The sequence below is a fragment of the Coturnix japonica genome, chromosome 8, assembly GCF_001577835.2.
Source record: "Coturnix japonica isolate 7356 chromosome 8, Coturnix japonica 2.1, whole genome shotgun sequence".
NCBI classification, from domain to species: Eukaryota; Metazoa; Chordata; class Aves; order Galliformes; family Phasianidae; genus Coturnix; species Coturnix japonica.
In genome coordinates, this window is record NC_029523.1 from 6,885,651 (window position 1) to 6,911,024 (window position 25,374).

Below are 25,374 nucleotides of genomic sequence, written 5' to 3' on the forward strand. Positions count from 1 at the left end.
GATCGCTCCCACGTCCCAATGAGCGGTCACGGAGCGCACGGGCTTTGCCAGAGCTTGGAGTAAACAAACCCTGCAGCGCGGCCCAGCGCCACCATGTCCGGCAAACAGCGCACGGACAGCCCGGCGTGTCCGCCACATGCTGCTCCATCCCGCGCATGCGCACCTGCTAAGGCAGCGCGCCCCCTCGCGGCAGCTCGGCCGCTCCCATTGGCCGGCGGAACCGAGGGCGGCGGATCCGCGGCTGCTGGTTGGCTGCTGGGCGCAGGCGCGGGGCATCATGGCGGCGCCGGGGCGGAGGAGCGTGGTGTTCGTGACGGGCAACGCCAAGAAGCTGGAGGAGGTGCGGCTGCTGCCTCGGGGCCTGCGGGCACCGGTCCGACAGCGGGACCGGCAGCGGGTCTGACGGCCGTGCTTCCCCATTGCCTCCCGCAGGTCACTCAGATCCTCGGGGACTCCTCTCCGTACACGCTGGTGGCGAAGAAGATTGACCGTAAGTTGGCGGGGGAGGGGGGACCCGGCCCGGCCCGGCCCGGCCGCCTCCTCAGCGACCGCCCGTGTGTGTCCCCAGTGCCCGAGTACCAGGGGGAGCCGGACGAGATCTCCGTGCAGAAGTGCCGTGAGGCCGCCCGGCAGGTCAGCTGTGAGCTCTGCCCATCCTGCCCCGTGAGAGCAGCTCTGCCACTGCTCAGCCCCTGCTGGGAGGCACTGCGCTTGGCTGTGCACGGAGGGCTGGCATGGAACGGAGGGCTTATAGCTGCTGTTTTGTTCTTGTTGTGTTGGGTGTGTGAGACCAGGACTGAGATAAATTAATCTGATAGTACCTTCCTTGAAGCTCGATATTGCTTTCACTGCAGATTCGGGGTCCTGTTATTGTAGAGGACACCTGCTTGTGCTTCAATGCCCTGGGGGGACTTCCAGGACCGTACATGTAAGTAGATGGAAACCTGCCTCACCTTTCTTGTTCCAGAGTGATTCATACAGCTTGGTAGGGTGTACTTCATGGGGAACACTCCATGCACTGGGAGCAGTAGTGTCAGGGAGGTGCTCTGTGTCCTCTCTTTCATCCTGCATCATGTGGGCAGGACATGAAGAGTGCAGTCATGCACAGTACAGGACAGGAGGGACAGATCTGAACTGTTGCCTCATGTTCCCCGTCTTGGATGCAGCCAGCTTGGGAGCCCCACACAGAGCACTGAGACACCAGGTGCATGAGTGTCCTCTAGATTCTCCCAAGAGCCTGTTTTAATCCTGCAGATGTTGATGCTTCTGAGTGAGAACTAGGTTATTTACACGGAACTTAAGATTAAATACCCCACCGTTGTTTTCCCCATCTCCCATTTAGTTTAAGAACTTGGTTTGTCTTTAATTGTAAATAGCCCAGAATGAGGTGATTTGACAGTGTGTTTAAGAGGGATTCAGAGAGCTGTGAAAACAGGCAACAGTGCTTCGAGGATGGTTGTGTTTCTGAGTAACATTAGCAAAAATTTGTCTTTCCTCCTTTTTTCCCCCTTCAGAAAATGGTTCCTGGAAAAGCTCAAGCCAGAAGGTACTGCCTCGTGTAGCACTGTCTGTGTGTAATTCTGTTCTTTCCACTCTTGGGCTTCAGGGCTCAAATGTGCCATGGGAAATGAATTCCTGCCTGTGCTGGGTGCTGCTGTGTGTGCTCCCCCACCTGGCTGCCTGCTTTATTGCTGGTTCCTTTGTCTCCAGCCCTGTCCCTCTCTGCTCTCTCTTTGAGGCTGTTCTGCTCCCTTCCTCACTGGATGCTGTTTCCCCCAGGAGCTTTGGCATCATCCTTGCGTTGCTGGGTTCCCAGACTTCTGCCCTGGGCTGGTGGCAGGGCCTGTGGGAGTTGTCTGTCACAGAGGTAACCTGGACGACCTGTGATTTCTGGCTTCTGTACTGGCATCGTGAGCAGGAGTGTTACTGATTGACAAGGAGCTTTAGTCCTTCTCTGATGCAACACACTAATTTGTTTGTGCTCCCAAATTCATTTTGGAGCCTTGCAGCTCAGGGATAGGAGGGATCCGGCCAGAAGCATCTGTTCAGCTTAGCTTTGTTACCGCCTGTGGTTCTTCCTTACCCTCGTCCATGTGAATGCAGAGTACTCCCTGGATCCGTCTCTAGGTGGGTGTGTTGTGCTCTGCTGGAATCACACTGACACCAGCATCCTCTCTGTGTTGCTCAGGCCTGTACAAGCTGCTGGCTGGCTTTGAGGACAAATCTGCCTATGCTCTTTGCACCTTTGCGTTCAGTACTGGAAACCCAGAGGAGCCCGTGAAGCTGTTCAAAGGCCAGACGCATGTAGGTGGGGTTGTAATGTGCATTTTGTAATAGCATTGGCTCTGTTAAGAACAGTGTTAGCAGGGGAGGTCACTGACACTACCTGGATTGCAGTTGTCAGTTCTCTTAGTCTGGGAGGTGTGGAGGGTAGCGAAGGGGCTGCCAGCAAACAGCCCCCTGATGGAGCACTGCTGATTTTGGTCATGTTTTGGGGGAGTGCTGAGCAATGAGGGCAACATTAAGGCTTTGGTGGGTGGCCACAACCTGGTTGAGTGCCACTTTGCAGACATGGCTGCAGCAGCACTGCTGATGAACCACAATTGATGGGGCTCTTTGGCTTTTTCATGGTAGGGGGTGATTGTTGAGCCCAGAGGGCCTCGAGATTTCGGCTGGGATCCTTGCTTTCAGCCTGACGGCTACGACCAGACGTAAGTGGCTTTTTACCTACATGGGAATTTTAAGGAAAGGGAGGGGATGGGGGCTGTGTTTTTTCTGTATGGAGAGGAGCTGCATACAAGCAGTGCTGGCAAGGAGGAAACACTGTTCTGGCTCTGAAAGGGGTTACAAAGAAACCCGCCATCAGTATGTTGGTTTTGCCATCATGTATCACTGCCAGCACCCCTGCTGTGGTTGGGCAGCAGAGCACAGGGGAGGTTTGGGGACACGCTGTGGCAATGCAGATACTGAGGACCGTTGTGTTTTCTTCCCACTGCAGCTATGCGGAGCTGCCCAAGGCTGTGAAGAATTCCATCTCACACCGGTACCGCGCACTGAGCGAGCTCTCTGCCTTCTTCCTTCAGAGCAACCCCACAGAGTCCCCCTCCGTTCCCAGCTAACATCCCCTGCCTGCAGACACTGGATGCTGTACTCTTCATACACAGCCCTGCGAGATCTCGGTTCGGTCGTGTGCTCATATTAAAGTTACTCCCAGTGACGCCACGAATACTGCTTTTTTTTTTGCTTTTTCCCCCTATTTGCGTTGCTTCAGAGCTGTCTGCAGATCCCAGGCACACGTTAATGGAGGCGCTGAGGTCGCTGTATGTTTGTGCCTTAAGCTGTTACATGTGAGACCTGCCACCATCTTCACGCAGGTTTTAGTACCGCCCTTCCTGAGTGCAAACCAATAGGAAGCGGCCGAGGCTGCGCTCAGTGGGCGCGCCGCGCACTGGGATGCCGTCAGAAGGGGCGCGGTACGGGAACACGTGTTCGGGACCGGCCCCGGTACCAACCGAACCGCCGGACCGGGGCCATGGATCTGCTGCCCCGCAGCCCCGCGGAGTTCGGCTCGGCGCGGTACTGGGATCGGTTCTTCCGGCAGCGCGGGCAGCGGCCCTTCGAGTGGTACGGGGCGTTCCCGGAGCTGTGCCCCGTGCTGCTCAAGTACGTCCGGCCCCGCGACAAGGTGAGGCCCCGGTTCTCCGCCCTCGGTTCGGTTCGGCGCGCTCCATCTCGCTCTGCCGTGCAGATCCTGGTTCCGCCCGGGTTGCGCTCCATATCTGAGCTCTGTTTGTAACCCCCCTGCCTCGCAACTGGGTTGATTTGCTTGCACCGCAGCCGTGCTCCTACAGACCGTGTAGTTTCAACTGGCCCCTTCCGAGCCCATTAGCAGCACAGTGAGGTTTGGCTCAATGAAGGGAAAGAGGCAGCAACGCGGTGCTCCATAGTCAGCTCTTGGCACAAGAAATGTGATGTTTCCAGCAAGAAATCAGAAGACACCTACATGTTGTTCCACCATGGGGTTAAATCACCCCGATAATCCCCAAAACAGGCAATGTGGGCACATCAGTGACCGTGTGCCTTTATGGGATTGTTATGTTAGGGCTACGGGGAGGATCTGGAGGTGCAATGGATGTGGTTCTTGCTGAGGGCTCCTGGTTAGTGTCACATTGTTGGGCTGTAAAATGCTTTGAGGTGTGTATGCAGGGCAACCTCACCATCACTGCTGCTCTTGTTCTGCTTCCCAGGTTCTCGTGGTCGGCTGTGGGAACTCGGAGCTGAGTGAGCAGATGTACGACACGGGGATGTGTGAGGACATTGTGAACATTGACATCAGTGATGCTGTGATCCGTCAGATGCAGGAGCGGAGTGTCAGCAAGAGGCCAAAGATGAGCTACCTGCAGATGGACATGCTTCACATGGACTTCCCGGATGCCCACTTCCAAGTGGCCCTAGACAAAGGCACGCTGGATGCCATACTCAGTGATGACGAGGAGGTCACTCTATCTAAGGTGGACAGGATGTTTGCTGAGATCAGCCGGGTCCTGCAGGTGGGAGGGCGCTACCTCTGCGTCTCCTTGGCTCAATCCCACGTGCTGAAGAAAGCAGTGGAATACTTCTCCCAGGAGGGCTGGGGAGTGCGTGTTCATGAGGTGGCCACCAGCGGGGACAAGCAGCAGTTTGTCTTGCCGGTCTTTGTCTACGTGATGACAAAGTTCAGGAAGATCCCTGGCTCTGCACTGCAGATCCTGGAGATCTGCCCCGAGGAGCAGGACAAGCCACTGCGACTGGAGAGCACAGAGCGGCTGGTGGAGGCGGTGAAGGACAGGCAGCACTACGCCCTGCTCTGCAGCCAGCTCAGCAAAGCCCCCTGCGGGGAGCAGCTTTCCCTGGATCTGTGTGATAAAGCCAGTGGCAGACCGCGCTATACGCTGCATGTAGTTGACAGCCCTGCAGTGAAACTCTCCCGTGACAATCGCTTCGCCATCTTCATCAGTGAGTACAGCCTTTCCTGCCTGCAAAGAGACAGCGCTCCAGGAGCTGCTATAGCAGCGGTGGTCCTGGCCTGCTGGAATTGGAGCTGAAGAAGGAAATCATCAGTCCCTGTGGGGTTTGGTTTGGGTTTTACTCTCAGAGATTTGTTGAGCTCTGTCAGAAGCTCTGTTAGCTTCCTGTGTGCCTGCAGAGCCTGAGGCTCAGCACAAACCACAGATGAGTTTTGGGGCTATTGGACACCCCTTTATCATGAGATGTGGCCCTATATGAGCCTGCCCAATTTGAGAAAGATCCTTCTGATCACTGTTTGTGCAGCCTAGCTCTGGGCATAAGGCTGTGTCACACAGTGCTGCCTCCTTGTGAAATCTCTGCATCCTTCGGTTCCTCTCCAGGGTGGTTGTGCAGGGGCCAGCACCTGCCTGGGGCTCTCCTGACCACAGCCCCCATCTGCAGTCCCACAGGGCAGAGAAACCGAGTGGCTCTTTGGGACGGAGGAAGGGCGGAAGCAGCTGGCTGCCAGCGCGGGCTTTGGGCGCCTGGTCACTGTGGCCCTGCACAGGGAGCAGCACTATGAGGGCATGGCAAGCATCCAGGCAGAGCTGTCGGGGAAGGTGATGGAGCTGGCCCCGCCGGGCCTCCCTGCCCGGCAGCAGGTGAGCCCACTCACTTGGCTTTCCCATTGCCTGGGCCAACCCCAGAATGCCAAACACACACACACACACACACAAAAAAAAAAAAAGGCTGTCCCAAAAACTTGAGATCAGTGTTCTCACCTTTAACTCCTCCTACCTCTTCTGTCTTCTCTTTCTTGCTCTAACTTCCTAAGCCCTCCTTGTAAAAGGCCTTTGGTTGCCTGCTCCCTGTATCCCAGCATAGAGCAGGGTGAGCCCAGTGTCCTGTGCACTGCCTGCAGCTCATCCTGCTGCTTCCCAGATGTGTCAGCTTCATCCCAGCCCTCCAGTCACAATCAAGACAGGGCCAGTGCCTGTCCCTATAGCCTAGATGGCACGAATCTCTGTCCTCCCTGCAGGTACCCTTCCTGTCTGCAGGAGGGGACATCGGGGTGCGGACGGTATGGCACTGTGACACCAGCCCCCTGAGTGGGGAGTTCGTTGTGGAGGATGTCAAGGGGGACAATGCATGCTACTTCCGTCGCCTTGTTTTCCTCAGCAACAGGAACGTGGTGCAGTCAGAGGCCCGGCTCCTGGCCCCTGCACCTCCCCCAGGTACACTGAGAAGATGGTTGGGGATGGGGCAGGGCTGAGGGTGACTCTGGGTGGTAGGGAGTGAGATGAATGTGAAGAAGGAGATAAAATGTCATGCTGGGACCTGTCTGTCTTGTCTCAGTGCAGATGTGAGTGGGGTTTTGCTCTGCATTGTTGGTGGGACTTGGGTTTGGGGTGGTCAGTCCCCAGAAAGCACCCCTGGCTGCAGCCCCACCTTACCTCCTATCTTTCAGGCCAGAAGAAATGGAGGAAAGGCAAGAAGAAGCCTGGCCCTGCTGAGCCTCCTATGGCAATTGACAAGAGCTACCTGTGCTGCGAGCACCACAAGGCCATGGTGGCGGGGCTCTGCCTGCTGGGCAGCTCCGGCCCCCTACCAGGTGATGGGGTGGGAAATGGTTTTCCATGCTGTGGAGCCTCAGTGCCTTGCTAGAAACAGCTTGGGGCAGGTGGGTGGGATGGGCAGAGGGAGCATGGCAGTCCTGGCAGCTCACCTGGGCTCTATCCCTTGGCAGGAACTCCGATTGCAGTGCTGGTGGTGGGACTTGGTGGTGGCAGCCTGCCCCTCTTTGTCCACGACTACTTCCCACAGGCTCACGTGGCCGTGGTGGAAATCGACCCCTCCATGCTAGAGGTGGCCACACGATGGTTTGGCTTCTCCCAGGATGACCGGATGCAGGTGCACATTGCTGATGGCCTGGACCATGTGGACAAACTGGCAGCTGAAGGTACTATCTTGCAAAGCTTTAATTCTACTTCCTGTCCTGCCCTCCTACTGGTTTCCAGCTCTGTCTCGTCTCTCCCTGTGCTATCCTGTCCCTCCACAGTAGCCATGCTGTGGGATGGTGTTCCCCATGTTTCTCTTGCATCTCCTGCCATGTGTCACAAGCTCCAGCCTTGACAGGTCCCTGCAGCGAGCAGCCTTATCCTTGTCATTGTGTGCAGGGGACCTTCTATTTGCTGTCTTTCCCCAGTTCAGAAGGTGCTGTCACAGAAGCACCTGAAAGTGACAGAGGGGGGAGCCTGGCCACCATGTTTGCTGCTTCCCCATGCAGTGTTTCTCATCCCTTTGCAACAGGATAATGAGTCTGTGTTTTCTCCTGCAGCCCCAGCTCAGTACGATGCCATCATGTTTGATGTGGACAGCAAAGACCTCACAGTTGGGATGAGCTGTCCGCCCCCAGCATTCGTGGAGAAGCCCTTCCTGGAGAAAGTTAAAACCATTCTCAAGCCGGAAGGTACGAGGTGGGCTCTGGTGGTGGTGCCCCTGCAGGTAGTAGGGCTGGTCTGGCTGGTCCTGGATGTGGTTTGGGTGGTGGGTTCCTCATCCTGGAAAGCAGTGGCTGTGCTGTTGTGACTGATGTGTAGCAGCTGCCTTTCCCAGCAGATCCCAGCTCCCAGTGATGTGGAGCTGGGCCAAGGGCTCTCATTGTGCTGCGCAGAGCTACATGTGAGATGGAGCTTGTTGCACCAGTGGTACTGATACAGCCATGTATTGTGTAGAGAGGGGGTGAGCAGGGAGGCGTGTGCAGGTTGCCAGGCTCTCAGGTGGCTGTCCTGAACCCCTCTTGTTCCACTGCAGGGGTCTTCGTGCTCAACCTGGTGTGCCGTGACACTCAGCTGAAGGAAACTGTCCTGGCCATCCTCAGGGAAGTATTTCCCCTGCTCTACACACGCCACATCGATGGGGAGGTCAACGAGATCTTGTTCTGCCAGCCCAGCCCCAAGAGCCGGCGGGACCCTGTGGAGCTCACAGTACTTGCCCAGGCACTGGAGAGGTCAATGCAGCAGCTGGGGCGCTCCTGGGACAGCTCGTATGCACTGGCAGACATGCTGCAGGCCGTCACCATCCTCTGAGAGGAGCCCTGATGCCACTTGAGCAAAAGGAGTGCCTGCACGGTGCTGCAGCTGGGATGTTGTTTACCCCACAGGGAGCCATTGCTGGCCTGGTGCCTGCCTGAAGGATGCAGCTGGCATGGAGAGGGGCTCCCTACAGCAGGAGGGAGCCCAGTGTGCCTCCTGCAGCATTGAGGCTCTGCTCGTTGCATACAGCAGGGCTGGGGAAGAATGCTGGGAGAACAGGGAGCTGTGCTGCGCATGGGACAGTGTTGGGGGTGGCAAGAGGAAGAAGGTGCTCCAGGGCTGGCAGGGCTGTGTTTGCATATGTCCTCACTGCTTTCCTGTTGTGGTTAAATGTCACTCTGACCATCCTCTTCCCTTCCAACACTGCCCCTTCCCCATGTTCTGCTTTCTTCCACACCTTCAGGAGCTCTGCTTGTTGGCAGCTCTGCCCCAAGGCTGGTAGCAGATGTGTGTAGATGGGCTGAGTGCTTTGAGAATAAAGCTCAGGACTGCTCTTGAGGTTCACAGTGCTCCACCAGGTTCATCTCTCACTAGCAGTGATGGGACACCGCAGTCCCTTTGGTGCCTGATGTCCCTGCTGCTCTGGGGCATGCCAGGTCCTGCCAGGCTGTGAAGGGAGTTGCTTAGATCCCATGTCCATTGCTGTCTGCATTATTCTTCATGCAGTGGGACAGGTTGGTGCCCCACTTTCTCCTTTGGCTGCCCTGCTTCTGTGCAGGGGGAGCAGATGCTTTCTTTTTTTGCAAAGTGCTTCTGATCCTCCCCAGGCACTCAGAGCACTCACGAGTGTCAGCACTCAGATTTGGGCTGCCCAGCTCCCCACTGCAGACTGATAAGCTGTGACAGCTCTGTGCTCTGCCCGGGGCTGCACGCAGTTGCTGGTCACTGGCAGGGGCAAGGCTGGAGCTCAGCTGTGCAGCAATCAGTCCACCCTGTGCAGTTCTTTTCTAAATCTCTGTAGTCATTGGTACCTTTATTTGAAGGATGTCTATTATCCATCCAGTTTAGCGACGGCAAATTTCTCAGCTCTTATCAGCAGTGCTGCATTCAGTCTATTTTTAACTCAGTTTCCAATTCTCAACATAATTGCAATGACACAGATTAGCGTGCAATGCCCTTTAATTTATCTAAACTGTTTCATTTCTTCCCCGGCAGCTCACACAAAGGGTGTGTTCATCCCTCCTTTGTCCAGTTCTGCATTTCTGCTGCATTTCCTAATTGCTGTGTAATGCCACATCCTGTTGGAGAAACAAAAGGCATCTATTGGAAAGAAAGTGGTGATGAGACTTCAGTCCATTGCAGCTGTTCTTGCAGTCACTGACAGCCCTGCAGTGTTGGTCAAGAAATATATTTCAGCCTGAAAACCAGCAAGTATTTAATGAGTGCTGCAGTTACCTGAAATTCTCTGCAGGTGAAAGAGGAAGAATTGATCAGTAGAAATTATCTCCCAGGGCAGCAAAAAGGGGGTAGATAACGTGTATGTTTGACAGCTGTTTCTGCTGAGTGTTTTGGCAGCGTATACTATGTTTGTATCCTTTTCTCTTCATTTCCTTCCTTTACAGCGTGGGCACATTGTAAACAGGGGAGCTAGAAGCAAGCGCTCCTGTCACTTAGCAACCTCCGATGGTCTCAGAGATGCTGACATCTTTCCTTTCTGGATTTCCCAGCACAAAAAGAAAGCACTGTGTAAACTGGGGCATGGCTCAGCCCTGAGTCTGCAGCCATCCCTAGCTGCTGGGGGCTCATCCTGAGCTGATTTCCTTCAGATCTGTGCACATTAAGCCTGGCTTTGCTGGCTGGGGACACAGGATGCGTACTGTCAGGCTGCAGCAAGGGGCTGCTGCTGCTTCCCAGGTGCCCTAAGTGGGAGACTGCAGGGAAACCTCTCTGCAGGCTGCAGTGCAGCACAGCTCTTTTTCTACTTTCAGTCTCTTTTGCAGCCTCATGGTCTCTTTTCTGAGCTCTCCTCGCTGCCAGATGCACTGTGTGATGCTGGCTGGCATGATAATGCCAGCGCTGCAAACCTGCAGAGCCAGGCACTAGTGGAAACCTGGGAGCACCCCTTGCAGTGAAGGCACCAACCCCATGCCTCCTGCTTCATGCAGATCAGCTGTATAAAAAGCTCCGCAAGACCTTGGGTTTGGAGCTGAGCCAAGGAGATGTGAGGAAGGTCCCTGGAGAGATGGGAAAATCATGCGTGAAGGAGCGTGCCTCTTCTGAATGTGGCCCAGGGGAGGACACAACCTTGGCTGTGCTCTGCTGGCGGGGAGAGCGTGCCTGGCTGCTCATTGCAGGCATCTGCGTCTCCTCTGTGGCAGCTCCTATATAACACGTACTCCATGAAGGGAATTGTGTTGGCGTGCATTTATAAAGCAGCCTGGGGACCTGAACTGAACGTCCCGTTTTAACGTCACGCTGCCTGGTTTGAACGAGCTGTTAGCAGGTAAGGAGCAGTGACAGCTGTGCCCTGAAACCAGGCTCTTCTCCCCATTTATTTTGCTGTGAGTCAGGGCAGGACATTCTTGCTATCCATAGTCTTTATCTGAAATGCACTGGAGGCTCCTGCTGGTTCCATGAGCCTGGGGACCTGAGCAGGTAGTGCTGGAGCTGGTGACATCCAGAAGTGCCACCCCTCTTCCCACTGTACTGGGAGAGCTGGGGCTGTGAAAGTCTCATCTCCTTCCTGAGCCCAACATATGACAAAAGGAAGTGACAACAAGCGTGGGGCACTGAAGCCTTGTGCTCCTTGGGAAAACAGGGACCTGGAGGTGCCTTCTCTCTGGCATCTCAGAGCTGTTAGAACATGTGCATCTTTGGCACACCATGTGCATCCATCATGTTTGTGCTTTTGGTGAAGTGGGAAGGTTGTATTCTCACCGCTTGTGGCATGTTTTGAGAGGGCAGATGTTTCTAAGTGATGGGGTCCCAGGGTGAGCATGGTCAGCTTAGCCAGAAACAGTGGAAACTGCCTAGACTTGAGGCAATAATTTAATCTTTTTCTATGAGTTGATGTTTTCTCGCTTATTTTTAAAAAGAGGAAGGAAACAAAGATAATTGTAAAGCTACTGTAAAAGACAGGTACTGGGGTTATCAGTTTCAGGGTAGCACAGCGTTGCCCCCTAGATACTGCCATATCCAGTGCTCATTTCTCTCTGGCACTGAGGGGGTCCTGGTGCCAGGCTGCTCCTTTCCTGACTGTAATGATTTCATAAATGATGGGAAATGTGCCTACACTTGTGCTGGGAGGGTTTTGCCAAAATGTGATGCTGTTGTTCCTGACTCCCAGCCTTGGTAGAAACCCATTGGCTGGAAGGAGGCCAAAAAGCTCCTCTGATTCTTCCTGGCACAGGCTGCTCAGTTGGGAGCGTGAAAAAAATTCATGCTGTTAATTGGCACAATTATGCCAATAACCCCAGGCTCCATCTAGATAGAAAGGACCGCAAGGCTTTTCCCAGAAGGGCAGAGACAGAGTAATAATAACTCCTTAGTCTGAACTAAACACAATTCTTCCTGCTTGGATGCCAGGCAGCATCTTCCCTTGCCATGAGGACAAGTTCAGCTCTTTACCCTTTGCATGGAGAGGGGCTTCATGATGGGCTGGAGCCATGGCCGTGCTGGTGGTGTGTCCTCAGCCCCAGCTGTAGTGCAAGGATGGGTCGGGGCCTTGTGCTGAGGCTCAGCTCCTCCTGTGTCTCTGTTGGTAGCTGTTTGTGCCCCGGGTTAGATGCAGTCCTGCTGTGGGGATTCACTTCTTATGCTTGTTGTCAGCTCTGGCCAAGCTGTTCTGCTCACATTGCAGACCGTCAGTGCCTGTCAGCCACTTGGATGCCCGCAGCTCCCTGTTGTTTTGCTATTCATGCTGAGCAAGCCCCGTGTCTGGCTCAGCACAGAGGATGACTTCCATCACTGCAGGCCTCCACAGCCTGTCTGGGCTGTCTGCGTTGTGATGGCTGAGAGTAATCACAGCTAAATCTCACCATTATGTGCTGCACCTCCAGCTTGGCCTCTCCGTGCAGCTTACACTGACCCAACACACTTCTTGCCCTGTGATGCCAAGGCAGCCTGCTCCAGCTGCGCTATGAGGTACTGTTACCCCTTATAGCCCCTATGAGGTACCATTACACCTTATAGCCCCTATGAGGTACCGTTACACCTTATAGCCCCTATGAGGTACCGTTACACCTTATAGCCCCTATGAGCGTTCTCCGTACGCTCCGTGGGCCTCAGGCTCCCGCCACCAGCCGGGGCCGTGCCCTGTCAGCCGAGGCCCCGCCCACCAGCCGGCAGCGAGGCGCGTGCGCAGTGCTGCGGCCGTTACCTGTCAGCGGAGGCGGCGGGCGGAGGAGGAGGCGGCGGGATGGAGGGGCTCATCCCGCTCGTCAACCGGCTGCAGGACGCCTTCGCGGCGCTGGGCCAGAACTGCCTGCTCGACCTGCCGCAGATCGCGGTGGTGGGAGGGCAGAGCGCCGGGAAAAGCTCCGTGCTGGAGAACTGCGTCTCCAGGTAAGACGGCGGCCGCCCCCTCCGCACCCCGGCCCTCCCCTGTGTGTGTGTGTGTAGTGGGGGAGGTCGCTGTGGCGGTAGCTGTGGTGGTGGCTGTGGTGATGGCTGTGGGCTGGTGGCCGTGGGCTGGTGGCCGTGGTGTTGGCCGTGGTGTTGGCCGTGGTGTTGGCCGTGGTGATGGCCGTGGTGATGGTGCGGGCTGGTGGCTGCCCCTGCATCCCGCCGTGCTGTTGGAAGGATGAGCTGCTGCTCTGTACTGGGAGGTGCTTCTCACTGCCGCCCTGCCAGAGGGCTCTGCTGTTCCTGAGCTGCAGGCTGAGCTGTTCTGTGAGTAACTCTAGACACAGAATCACCCGGTCTGTTGCACCTCCGTACCTGCATCTTGAAGTCTTTTGCAGTAGTCAATATCAAAAAGCCTTATTTCAGACCTATTTCCACAAGGTTGAAGTGAGTATGTTTTACTCTTGCCTTTTCTCCGTACTGGGTGAGCACGTGTGTTCAGCAGATGTGTGGTTACTTGTTAGGCTGTGACTGTGAACCCTCAGAACCAGATGGGCAAATATCTGTGAGGCTGAAGAGTGTTTCTGGTCGGCAGAGCAGCAGGTAAAAAGCACTTCTTAGTAATAGAAAACTCCTGTCTTTACATGATGACAAAGCTCTGGAAAATGAGTTTGTTGTATCTCAGCAGCCCATAGCCATTGGGCTGACATGTTGGTTTCAGTGTCCTTTGCTTGTGATCTTGTGAAGATGACTTTATTTTCCCATGCAGGCAGAGAAAACACTTGCAGGTGGTAAAGTTAGATCTTCCTTATGCAGCTTAACTCTTTACATTCCCTAGCGTCCAGTTAATATCTCACAGGTCTGACTGACCTCAGTGCTCGCGTGCAGCAGAGCTGTGTGTGTGTTTGCTTCTGCAGGAATTGTGTGACAGCCAGAGCTACGTGTTCCCTCGGGGTTGGTGTGGGACAGGGCAGCATCAAGGCTCCCAATGCTGCAGTTAGCTTTGTTATATGGGTTCACATCCTTCGTGTATTTGGAGGGTTTCCTCATCATTTATTTCTCTTCTCTGTGCAATGAGGTCTTCCTTTTTTTGATAGTTAAACTGTTTGAAGTCCTTGGATGTTACGTTGAGATGAACACAAGAGGCTCTGGAGAACAGCTGAGGACAGCAGCGTTTACGTGTTAAACCTTCATATGTTCCTAACGAGCCCGTGGTGCTCACTGGAGGAAATGGAATTGTCTGAAGAGTACGGGAAGAACAAATGTTCACACTGCCTGCTCCTCTTTGCAGCAAGAACAAATGTGCCCATACAGTGCTGGGGCAGTGCTTAAAGCAAAGCTGCTGGGAGAGAGCCTGGGAAGCACAAAGGGAATCCAAGCTCCAGCCCCTTGGTGGGAGCAGGGTGCAGGATTGTGACCCGATGTGGTGTTTGTGCTTCTTGGATGAGGATGACTTGCTTTGGGTAACAACGAGGTTCTCTATAAGGAAATTAGGGGCAGGAGGCGATCCTTGCGATTTGGATCTGGGTAGAGAGTTTCCCTGTTATTTCATATGTCAAGATGGACTTCCAAGATCGCTTGTTATCTTCACCTGTGCTTATCTTGTCAGGGCCTCATTTAATTCTTCCAAATAGTGAGAAATTAATAATTGGATTTCCAAGCTGAAAGCTCTTTACTTCCTTCCCTGCTTAATGTAATATCAAATGGATGTGGCCGAATAATGATTTTATAAGAGATGTGAAGTCCCGATTGTAACCCTGGCAGTCACAGCCCTAGAACTGCTTTCATTTTAAGAGCCCGAGGTCTGCTTTTGTCATACAGCTTTGCAGCTTTTTGATCTGAGCTGTGTTGGATAATCTTAGGGCCCCTACGTGGTGTGCAGTTATTTGTTATGAAAGATGTGCTGCTCTCTGCCTTTTGCATTGCCTTTCTTTGTGTGCTCGGCTCATCCCTGTTCCAGGTGATGGTGGATGTGACCTGTTAGGCATTAAGGGAAGAGAAGGGGGCTTCAATCCAGCCTCTGGAGTAGAGCATTTCTCCCAGCAGGCTGTGGGCATCCTGGGGAGATGGCTCACATTGCTGCAGAGATCTTATTCTTTCAGTTTGCCGTCACTGACAGAGGCACTTCTCTTTACAGGAAATTCACCTCTTACATGAAACAGGCATGGAAAAGCCAAGTGGCAGGAGATGCAGGAATCTCCGTGGTGCTCTGTGTTCTTTTATTAATCTTAGGGACCTTCTGGAAATGAGAACCAACCCCTCCTTTTCCTGACTAATTAAGCCATTGTACGGCTGTATTGAGGGTATCAGTGTTGCTATCAAAACACTCTGGTGTGCTGAAAGCAAGGATTGTTTCTGGGGATTCCATTAAATGGAAACAGTAGCAAATGAGACAGAGGCTCCTTTTGGTTCCTTCCCCAAATAGTTTTATAGATGTAAAGGTTGTTAAACAAACGTGGCTATTTAGAAGTGATGTAGATGGCCCAGTTTTGTCCTTAAAGAAGAATCTGATGTGAATGGGAAGTTCAGTTTTACCCCAGGTCCTGAGAATCACTGTGTGCCAAGTAAAACGGGAGTGCAAACAAAGATGCTCATTAGCTTTCTCAAATGTAAGGTAAGCATTTTCTTTTAAGTATGAGTATGACCCACGTCTCTTAGTTCTGGCACTTAAAATTTGTGCTTAACAGGTTTAGTCTGTTGTTAAGAAGAGCTGTGCTCAGTAACGAGGCAGAGCACTGGGAGCCCTGGCTCACGTCCTGGCATGGAAGTTCAGCTTATCAAGGGCTTTACAGAGATGTTAATCAGTGAGTAATTCTTACCTCTGCTGGAAAGTGTCTCTAGCAGATACGTATGGTCTTAATACGTAATCAGATAGTTGAATGCATGTTAACTGTGTAGCTGTTTGGACATGCACCTGTAAACACAGGGAGTGAATTGCTACAGGTTACAGCAGAGAAGCAGTTGAGAGGATGCTGTGCTTTTCTCTGCCTCTGCTTTATGGCATGACCTCACGCATCTTTAAATGTAACCTCTATCCTCATGCATGTGCCTCAGGTCTTTACTCTGTAGGTAGGTTTATGATTTTGATTTAAAGTTATTTTTATCTTCCATCTATTTTTAAAGGAAAATGTGAGTGTAAAATCTTAATGTCTGTATGGAATAACTGCAGCTGTGGCCTAAAGCTTGCTGTGACACATTTCTCTGCTTTGTGGAATGGCTGCTTTAGATCCCACATGACACTAAGGCAGGACATTGGGTTCTGCTTGCAGTAGCTGAGATGCAGCAGGGTTCTGCTTTCCATAAAGGCCCCTTGGCAGTGCTCGGTTTAGTCCCTCAGAGAGATCACATTGTGCCTTGGGATCCGTCTGTTAATCATGGAACAAACTGATATTTTTTTCTGGGTTGTAAGCACTGAGGGGCAAAATCCATCTCTGCTTTTTCTGGTTTTTTAAGCAGTGCATGACAAAGCAAGGCCTTCTGGTAACTGGAAGCTGTGAACTCCCCGTGCTTGCTGTCCCCATGTGCAGAGATTTACTGGGGGGCTCTTTAATGCCGTGTGTCTGCAGTGTAAATATGCTGAGAGCAGGAAGTGAGCATTATTTTACTGTGACCTTGCATCTTTTTTCTTCAGCAAGTTGCAGTAAGGTGAACAAGGCAGCGTTATTGAACTTGAGAGGAGCAAAGCCCATTTAACTGCTTGCTGGGCTTTGATGTACTGCCAAGTGCTGTTGTCGGTGATAGCCTCTGGGATGCAGAGGAGACTGTAGCTGGAGATAAGAGAAGTTTTCAACTGAAGCATCTAGTGATAATGTCAGCTTTTGTAATTTGTGTGACGAAGTCGTGCTTAAATCAATACCTAGCAGACTATTTCTGCATCCTAACTCCTGTGCAAGATTCCACCCTTCACAGACATAGGAGTTCTACTACTTGCTGTAATGCAGCAGCTAGATTTCTGCCTTCACAGCTGATAAAATCAAAGCTGGATCCCTCTTAAGCACTCAGTGCCTTGTTTCCTCCGTAGATACCTACAAATAAACGTGTATTCAGTAGTGCTTGTCTATGTAGGATGCACTAGAATGACCAGTGTGTAGATTCACCTACAGAGAGCAGGCAGGGCTCTGTGGCAAGCGCAAGAACAACTAGGAGATACCTGCAGCCTCTTCCAGCTGAGGTGGGGTCTGCTGAAAGCAGTTATAGCATCAACCATCAGAGGCAATGCTGTGCCCTGATGTGCCCACCTTGGTTCACATGGACAGAAGGTCCCCAGCATCCATCATTTCTGGGAGGTTGCTCCCTCCCACCACCTCCTCCTGTTGTCTTTCTGTCTATAAATTCAGGCTTTATGCTGCAGTGCCCTTTCTGTTCTCCCTCCATGCATTTTTGAAAGGAGCAGAAACAACCGAGTCTAGGCACCTTTCAGCTTTGCAAAAGGATCTTTGCTGGCTTGTCTAGTACAAAGAAAGGTGGCTTCACCAATTCACGTGTTCATTGCAAAAGAAAGAAATGCATTGTCACAGTGCATCTGGTTTTTTTGCTCATGGTCTTCGTGATAGCTGAAGATTGCGTCCTGTACCTCTGCTTAATGGCTCAGTGTGGATGGATGAGCTCAGCACAGTGTGATTTGGGAGGAAAGAGTTGACAATAGCAGGACACGGGGAAATGGATCCAAGTTGAAGGAGGGAAGATTTAGGTTGGATGTTAGGGGGAAGTTCTTTACTAGGAGCGTTGTGAGGCCCTGGAACAGGCTGCCCAGGGAGGTTGTGGATGCCCCGTCCTTGGAGGTGTTCAAGGCCAGGTTGGACGGGGCCCTGGGCAACCTGATCTAGTAAAGGTGTATGTTGCCAGGCAGGGGTATGTATGTATGCCAGGCAGGGGGGTTGGAACTACATGATCCTTGAGGTCCCTTCCAACCCGGGTCATTCTGTGATTCTGTGAAGGGCTGAAGCTTTTTTTGTCTGAGATTTGCGGTATCTAAAAGTTTTGTTGTGGCAGGATGATCTAGAGGTGAGTTGTGTGCTAAATGCGTGCCTTAATAAAGCATGGAGCTTCATGCAGCTGGGAACACGCTGCCTACTGCCCCATCCTCCCAGCCAGCACATTTCTGTTTGTCTGATCGTATGGCAGAGGAAAATCTTCCTCAAATGTTTCTTTTGAAGAAAAAGAAACAAGTCACCAACACAGTTAATAGTGTTTGGCAGCTATAAGTTCAAAAGAAGAAAAGCAGCCTAACAGCTCACCTTGTGTTTAATGCGCTGACAACAATTTGAGGCAAGGAAAGAACCTTTGCTGTTCATTTCCTGTATGGAAATAGCAAACCTTGCTGCATTAGTATTCATCCTGAGAATGGATGGCCTTTCATGCACTTACAGCACATGTAAATTAGCCCTTTCCTAAAAGCAAACACATCTGATTAGGGAGAATACAGTTGTGCTGAGAGGTCAATCCCCCCCATTGGAATTGATGGAGAGCACCACTGGGCAGGAAGTAGTGGAAGCTTTTGTTGCATCTTAAAAGAGAGAGGAAAAGGGGCATTTTCACAAATGGAATTAGGATGATGTAGCAGAGTTTTGGATGCCTGCCAGTGAGGACAGACGCATGGTGCATACAGTGCCTTGCCTACGAGGCTGCACATTGGCAGCTTCCTGATCTGTTAGTACAGCAAGCCCACAGCCCCGGCATAATCACTGCAAACAGAGCACCGTTCAGCTCAGCGCTCGTGTGTTTGCCTGGCAGCTTTTCATAGCTGAGTATGGCAAATTTTCAGTCCTATGAACATTACCCAGGCTTTACAACTTTCTATTATGTAGCAGATTATATTTTTAAATAGTAGAAAGCACATGCTTTTTATTTGCTACAGTGAACAAGCTTGTCTTTTTCTGTGCGGAACTGCAATGTAGGGTGCTCTCGTTGCTGTCAGAATATGATGTTGTGGAAATGTGATGGTCAGTACTTTCTGTCCAGTCATGTTTAATGGAAAACTTCACCACAGGGGCTGGGATCCTGGTCTCTGACTCCTGAGGGCCTGCCCAGCTGTGTCGGCTGCAGTGCGTGGTTACTGCTCTTGGGTATTGGAGTGCATCTCAGTGCAGCAATGTAACTGATCTCTCAGCTGAAGGAAGCCTTACCGTGAGAGAATGGCTACTACAGATGTACTTAAGAGATCCCAAACTAAGTGCTGGAGTGTGGTGGTAGAGTTGGCAGCAGCTCTGGTTTACAAAAAATCCCTGGAAGAACTGGTATAAATCTGTAAGAGCTGTTACAGCAAACGTCATTACGTATCCACAGCTTCTTAATGCATTTAGCTTGCCTGGCAGGTAGGTATCATTCATCTTCAATAAGGAGGCTTAGTTATTCTGTACGTCCTTATGTAAGCCCCATTTAGTTAGGCTGAGATTTTGCATCATTTGAGTGATGCTGTGGGAGATTTCCTTGATTGACAGACAGGCCCAAACAGAAGCACATTCACTATTCTGTAACTAATGAGAGGAGGTGAGGGATCAAGTGGTCGCTGATAAGAAGAATTGGTCTCTGTGCTTTGAGTTAATGAGGAAGAACACGTAGCCAAATAGCAGTGTGTTGTGAAAGTGATGTATGCTGCTCAATTAGTGAATAACAGATTGTGGTTCGGAATGCCAAAGCACAACAGAGGTACTGCCCTGCAGCTTCTAGAACTTCTTGCAATGTTTCCCTGTACTGTTTGTAGTGCTGTTTGAAGGGCAGAGGAGCTGTGCTTCCAGAGCCACAGAGGAACAATAAATACAGCAACATCCAGTGCACATCTTCAGATGGACACTTTGAGTGTTAAGAGTTCTTTAGTTATACATCAACCAGGTTTGGTTTGTGGGTTTGAAAAAGTGAGCCTGAGGAAAGATGCTAACAAATATCAATGGGTCTCTCTGTAGTTTTCCACTGGGCCACGCTTTTTCTGTTTTGTTGTGGTGTAGCACTGAGCTTTAAGACTAAGATGTGACAAATGCAAGCAAATGAAAGCAATTTATGCTCCTACAGTACAGCGTATGCATGTTGCAGACACAGGAGGTGATGGGCATGTGGTCATATGTTGTTCACCATGAAGTGCTGCCTTCCTGTGCACAACAGACCTGCACTCCTGGTGTGCCCGGCTGGAGCTGTGTAGAACAATGAATGTGTGCTGGAGAACTGCCCAGGACAACTATTGACTTTTGCCTTTAAGAAACATTGTCTTTTGTAGATGTTCTGGGAGAAAGTGAGGGTTTGGGGCCATTCTTAATACATCAGTGGTTGTTTTTTTTCCTATGCTGCTAACAAACCCTATGGAGAATGCTTTCGAAATTGTGGGGATGGGGAAGCACCTGCATCCTGTCCTGTAGGTTTCAAAGCAGGATTTCTGCAGGAGCAATACTACAGTACTTGATGTGATTCTTCTACTGCTGGAGTTGTAAGGTAGTACTATGTTGCTTTTCCTTATAAAAAGTGGAGATATGGTTTAACTTGCATTTCTTCTTGTGTCTGAAGAATTGCCTATTTTATTTATTAATTAATTTATTTTTTTCCTAGTCGGAGTGCTATGCATTTATGTGTTCCTCACCAAGCAGGACCTCAGCCACTCATCAGCTCTCTGCTCCTGCTTGCTTGAACAGACCATGAACTTTTCCACAGTAGGAAGGGTTACCAACTGCAGCCTGTTGTTATTGTTAGAGAGGGTTATCAAACGCAGCCTACTGTGAATATGGAAAGAGAATGTTCTGAAGGTTGTTGGCTTATGCTTCTCTGTAATTTTGCTGCTGAGGGACAGTCAGCATTGTACAACTAGGAATTGTGTGAATACAGTGTTCTTTATCTCTGGATGTGCTTAGTCTAAAAACTGATAAGTATTTTTAACCTTTGACTATTGCAAGAAGGGCTTTAGGGCCTTGTATGGTGTTTCAGACTGCACCAATTTGCTCTGGCTGGTCAGCTTGTTATTCATTTTAGCTGCTGAAATGGAGGAGAAAAAAAGAGAATTAAAGCCTGAAATTATCATCCTGGTAGGCATTTGCTACACCCTAGGTTACTGTAATTTCAGTACATAGAAGAAAGGAATATGTTTTTCTTAAAATGTTCTCATTTTCACCACAAGATTTTGTCAGCAGCTGGCACTTTGCTGTGAGACAGGCATCTTTCAGTAGGAAAAGAAGTTGTAATAGACCTTTTGAAACCTTTGATATCTCTTTAAGCTGCTTCTTTGATCCTTCTTCTGTCTCAAATGTTGCAAAGCATCACAGCAGGTACAAATCAGTATTTGTGGTGCTTTTTGCATTATCTTTGCTTTAAAGAGCATGTATTCATATGACTGTATTCTCTATGTATCTTCAAGTGGAGTATAGGGTGTTATACATGATGATTATGAGGAAATAGAAGTGGTAATTAATGTTTACTACATATTTGTCTATTGATCTATTGCTAGCTCGAATCAAAATTGACAGCCCAAATTCATAGTACATTTTGAGGTGTATCTGTCCCCACCAAACTTCCACTTTCATGGCAGCTTTAAGGTTCCAAATTAGTTCAGTGTCTTATGTAACCAAACAGTCCTTTCTGGGTTGTAACTTCTTTTTTATTATTGTTCCTAGGGATTTTCTTCCACGAGGTTCTGGGATTGTAACGAGACGGCCATTGGTGTTGCAACTTGTCACTGCCAAAACAGGTAACCTCTCTTTCTTCTGGGTACGCTACCTGGACAAAATGCTGTTGTGTACTTCAACTGGAAGAAATTAAAAATCCAAGCAAAGAAAGGTGCAACTGCGCTGCTTAGAACAAGGGCCAGCTGCTTCAAAACTGCATGCTCAAGACCATCTAAGCTCATTCACAGAATCACAGAATGACCTGGGTTGGAAGGGACCTCAAGGATCATGAAGCTCCAACCCCCCTGCCTGGCAGGGCCACCAGACTTCCATGTTTACAAGATCAGGTTGCCCAGGGCCCCATCCAGCCTGGCCTTGAACACCATGGGGCATCCATAACATCCCTGGGCAGCCTGTCCCAGGACCTCACCATTCTCCTAGTAAAGAACTTCCCCGTAACATCCAAACTAACTCTTCCCTCTTTTAACTTAAAACCATTTCCCCTTGTCTTACTATTATCAGCCTTTTCAAAGAGTTTATACCCCTTCTGATTATTGGTACCCTTCAGGTACTGAAAGGCTGCAATGAGGTCACCACGCAGCCTTCTTTTCTCCAGGCTGAACAATAGGGCAGGTGCTCCAGCCCCCTGACCATCCTCATGGTCCTCCTCTGGACCCTTTCCAACAGCTCCATGTCTTTCTTGTACTGAGGGCTCCACACCTGGACACAGTACTCCAGATGGGGCCTCACATGAGCAGAGTAGAGAGAGATAATCACCTCCCTATCCCTGCTGACCACCCCTCTCCTGATGGTGCCCAAGATTCCATTTGCTTTCTGAGCTGCAAGAGCGAGCACACTGCTGGCTTATGTTAAGTTTCTCATCCACCAGGACCCCCAGGTCCTACTCTGCCAAGCTGTTCTCAAGGACAACTCCTCCCAGTCTGTACAGGTGCCTGGGGTTCTTCCGGCCCAAGTGCAAAACCTTGCACTTTGCCGTGTTGAACCTCATTAGGTTCACCCGAGCCCACCTTTCAAGCCTGTCAAGGTCCCTCTGAATGGACCCTCATTGTCCTGTCTGGTAAAATAATGCAATCTAAATCCTAGAGAGCATAGTCAATTTGATCCAAGATCAAACTCGTGGCAGAGGAGAAAAGAATTATTACATGCAAATTGTCTCAGAAATTATTTTTGATTTTGCATTTCTTAATGAGCTTGGCAGTTGTATTAGTTAACACATCAAAATTAAGGTACTTCTCTCTTCAGCTCTTGCTCCAGTGCACATGGATTTGGTTTCACACAGCTTGTTTTCGTGACTTGTCTTTTTAGGTTGGGCTCACTGCACTAAGTAGAGCAGAAGGTGGACTTTGTGAGAATGAGACTCCTGTGTATTTGTCTGGTCAAAAATGAAAACACTGCATGTGTGTACCACTGACCTATGTGAGATATTGGGACCTTTCATCAGAATTTACCGCTTGGTACTCTTCCAAGTGACGTGTCATCTGCTGTCAAGTAGCTCCGTTCTCTGACATGTTTAAAACCTGTTCCCTGTTTTTCACTCTTTTTGTCATTCTAAACCAACATAAGGTATAAAATCATTGATTTTCTGTTGACATCTTCTTAAGTGAGTGAAAAGAAATTGCATCCAAAATAAATAGCGTTTAAGAAGAAATTCTCTTTAAATTGTGAAACACCGTGAAGCTGGGGAAGCAATGAAGTTCAAACTGCCTGTAGAACTTAAGTCTGTCTCTGTGTGTGAGTTGTAATTAATTTTTTGGGTACATTTTTTCTCTAGAATGTCCTTTTGTCATTCAGCAAGAAGGTGGGCTTCATTCTGCCTGCACTCTACATTTTTCTGCTTGTAAAACATGTTCATGTTTTCAATATATCTCTGAAATTTTCTGTAGTTTTATACTATGAAAGAGTAAGGAAAGATTGTAGAATCTAGTGTTTCTGTATGCACAACTTATACCTCAGGGATTGGAAGTATGTAACACATAGTGTTTTATACTTATTAAAAGATCAAGTTAATTTAGATTAGGACTATGAACACTGGTCAAATCTGCCTGTCTGTCTTTAGAGACCTGATAAAAAACGCTGAAGGATGTGAATAAGGACCAAATGTAAAAAATCTTGATATACTTTTCCCTGCACCATGTAGGAGCAGGGGAAAGAAGAGAATCGAGCTGGCATTCCTGACAAAACAACTGAACTGTGTGGGAAGTAGGAAGCAAACTCTTATACTCTAAGGTGGTTAAAGACTTCTTCCTTGACATCCATCCTAAACTTACCTTGCCTGATCTGTATTGCCTTCTTTTGTAAAGTCATTTTCTCTTTGGTTAAGGTCAATGAAATGATTCTTTTCTTGATGTTTTCCCTATTAATATATTCTTGTAATGTTTCCAGCCTTAGGTAGGCGTCTACAGCTTTGTCTGGATGCCTGTTTTGCTGTGAAGTAGTTTTTTCCATTATAGCTTAACAACAACAAAAATTCGGAAGCAATAAGCTCCTGCCTGGTGCATTGTTTCCTAGATGTTTCCCTTTGGGAAATGCTGTGTATTTCTTGCTTGGGATCAGATGTCTGCACCTTTGAACGTGTAGGCTTTGATTATTTCGTAACTTTCTTTAAACCATTTCATTATTTGATTTTGGTGGTTTTGGTGGTGAATTTAAAAAGATTAAGGTGGCTCCAAATACCTTTATCTTTCAGAACTAATTTTAAATGAGGAAAAAAAAGAAAGCTGCTTAGAGAAGCACAGTGTTCTTTCACAGGAAGCAGATGCTGGATTGATTTTTATCAAGTTCATAATTATTATCTAAGCTGTTTCAGAAAGTAGTTAGAGGATATTATTGGGTTCCTGCTACTATAGCAAGTTCAACTGGTTTCTAATCCTAGAGCCTTTTTCAACTCTTTTACAAGATTAAGAATAGCTATTTTTAATATTCTGGGGAGGGGGAACAGAACACTTTCCATATACTATATGCTGTAACATATAAGCATGCAGAATTGACTGTCGGGTATTTTAGAAATGTTTTCAACTGAGGATCTTCTTGAAAGATGAATTGGGCTGATGGAAGAGGTTCACACTTCCTTTGGCTTTCAGATGTGGCGCTAAGGGTTGAAGGTTGGCAGCTGAGGCATTTGTGCACACTTGAGTAAGAGGAAACTTTGGTTGCTCACTGTTAGGCTGGGAGGTGTCATGGAAGGATGCAGCAGGGTTTGTCTGGGAGGCATTACCTGGGATCTCCAACATCTGAAAGGATCTGATATGTCTGGTAATGAGCTGATATCTTTGTGCCTTAACAATGAGAATATGCAAGTGGTAATGTGAGACAATCCAGTACTAAGAAATGTATCTCATATGAGACAGTATTTTAGGAGTTTTGTCTACGTCTTTTTAGAAATTTCTGTGTAATTAGTGCAAAGCTGTTTTGCAGGGATCTGTTGACTTTCTCTAATCATAGTAACATGTTTTTTGTTGTTAGATGTGGCTTTGTGCCATCTGCATTGCCATATCCATGCAAGCACTGTACTCTGCTGAAATCTTGGAGACAAAGACAGAGGCTTTAGTTATTACAGCTGACATGACAGTCATCAGTGGTTGTGCCTATTTTCTTTTGAGTCTGATAATGAGAGAAGTATGCAGTAGCATGGAATTAGTCATAGTATGGATGTTAAAAGTGATTGTATAGTCCTGCAAACAACTCTCTTTTGTTCTCGACTGCACTACTTGGGGCTCTTCTTGGGTCCCCTTGAGTTTCTTCTTCAAATGAAATAGTAAATGTGGCCTGCATTCAGTAAAACACTGTAGCAGCTACAGGAGAAGAACAAGATCTCCATCCTGTAAATCTCCAAGGTGGCTCTCTTGTGGTAGTCACAGTTAGGTACCCAGTGCTTGTCCTAGAGCTGTTCATCAGCAGTCCTGAAGGTAGGAGCACAGTATTCCATGCTTAGTTTTCATCTCGTGTCTTAAATTCTCTTGTTTCTCTATTGTTGAAGAAAGATGGCGTATGTGAGGTTTTGCTGACATTGAGCCAAATAGCATGAAGTCATTGTTCTGTAATAAACAAATACTGGTGATGCAGCTTTGTTTGCCACACAGAATTCACAACTGAGAGAGCTCCCATCTTACATGGAGCTTTTGGAACGATCCAGATGCAGCTTGATGTTGTGCGGTCACTGCACTTGACCCTGGGCAATTATGCAGCAT

At 49.5% G+C, this 25,374-nt stretch overlaps 3 protein-coding genes across 3 annotated transcripts in view; all 3 read left to right on the forward strand.

Annotated features, from left to right (window-relative positions):
- The first annotated feature begins 180 nt into the window (after positions 1–180).
- Positions 181–3,226, forward strand: ITPA (inosine triphosphatase). The gene is made up of 8 exons (XM_015869671.1): positions 181–340; positions 433–490; positions 569–633; positions 855–928; positions 1,515–1,546; positions 2,189–2,304; positions 2,635–2,711; positions 2,999–3,226. The coding sequence occupies exons 1-8, from the start codon at positions 278–280 to the stop codon at positions 3,117–3,119; spliced, it is 606 nt and encodes a 201-aa protein (XP_015725157.1). The 5' UTR covers positions 181–277; the 3' UTR covers positions 3,120–3,226.
- Positions 3,227–3,340: 114 nt separating this feature from the next.
- On the forward strand, positions 3,341–8,585 carry EEF1AKNMT (eEF1A lysine and N-terminal methyltransferase). The gene is made up of 8 exons (XM_015869669.1): positions 3,341–3,685; positions 4,248–4,995; positions 5,449–5,648; positions 6,026–6,221; positions 6,455–6,598; positions 6,734–6,946; positions 7,325–7,456; positions 7,801–8,585. Exons 1-8 carry the CDS (start codon positions 3,533–3,535, stop codon positions 8,073–8,075), a joined length of 2,061 nt encoding a protein of 686 aa, XP_015725155.1. The 5' UTR covers positions 3,341–3,532; the 3' UTR covers positions 8,076–8,585.
- A 3,675-nt stretch (positions 8,586–12,260) lies between these two features.
- Positions 12,261–25,374, forward strand: part of DNM3 (dynamin 3) — a 156,696-nt gene continuing 143,582 nt past the window's right edge. The window contains 3 exon segments of the mRNA XM_015869656.2: positions 12,261–12,430; positions 12,432–12,584; positions 21,176–21,249. Coding sequence (XP_015725142.2) covers positions 12,276–12,430; positions 12,432–12,584; positions 21,176–21,249 — 382 coding nt within the window. The 5' untranslated portion in view covers positions 12,261–12,275.

Excerpts from the sequence above, each read along its gene's own strand:
- EEF1AKNMT (XM_015869669.1), top strand. The coding sequence starts at position 3,533 with ATGGATCTGCTGCCCCGCAGCCCCGCGGAGTTCGGCTCGGCGCGGTAC. Across the intron at positions 3,686-4,247 it reads ACGTCCGGCCCCGCGACAAG|GTTCTCGTGGTCGGCTGTGG; the intron begins GTGAGGCCCCGG and ends TCTGCTTCCCAG. Across the intron at positions 6,947-7,324 it reads GGACAAACTGGCAGCTGAAG|CCCCAGCTCAGTACGATGCC; the intron begins GTACTATCTTGC and ends TTTCTCCTGCAG.
- ITPA (XM_015869671.1), top strand. The coding sequence starts at position 278 with ATGGCGGCGCCGGGGCGGAGGAGCGTGGTGTTCGTGACGGGCAACGCC. Across the intron at positions 341-432 it reads ACGCCAAGAAGCTGGAGGAG|GTCACTCAGATCCTCGGGGA; the intron begins GTGCGGCTGCTG and ends TGCCTCCCGCAG. Across the intron at positions 2,305-2,634 it reads TGTTCAAAGGCCAGACGCAT|GGGGTGATTGTTGAGCCCAG; the intron begins GTAGGTGGGGTT and ends TTTTCATGGTAG.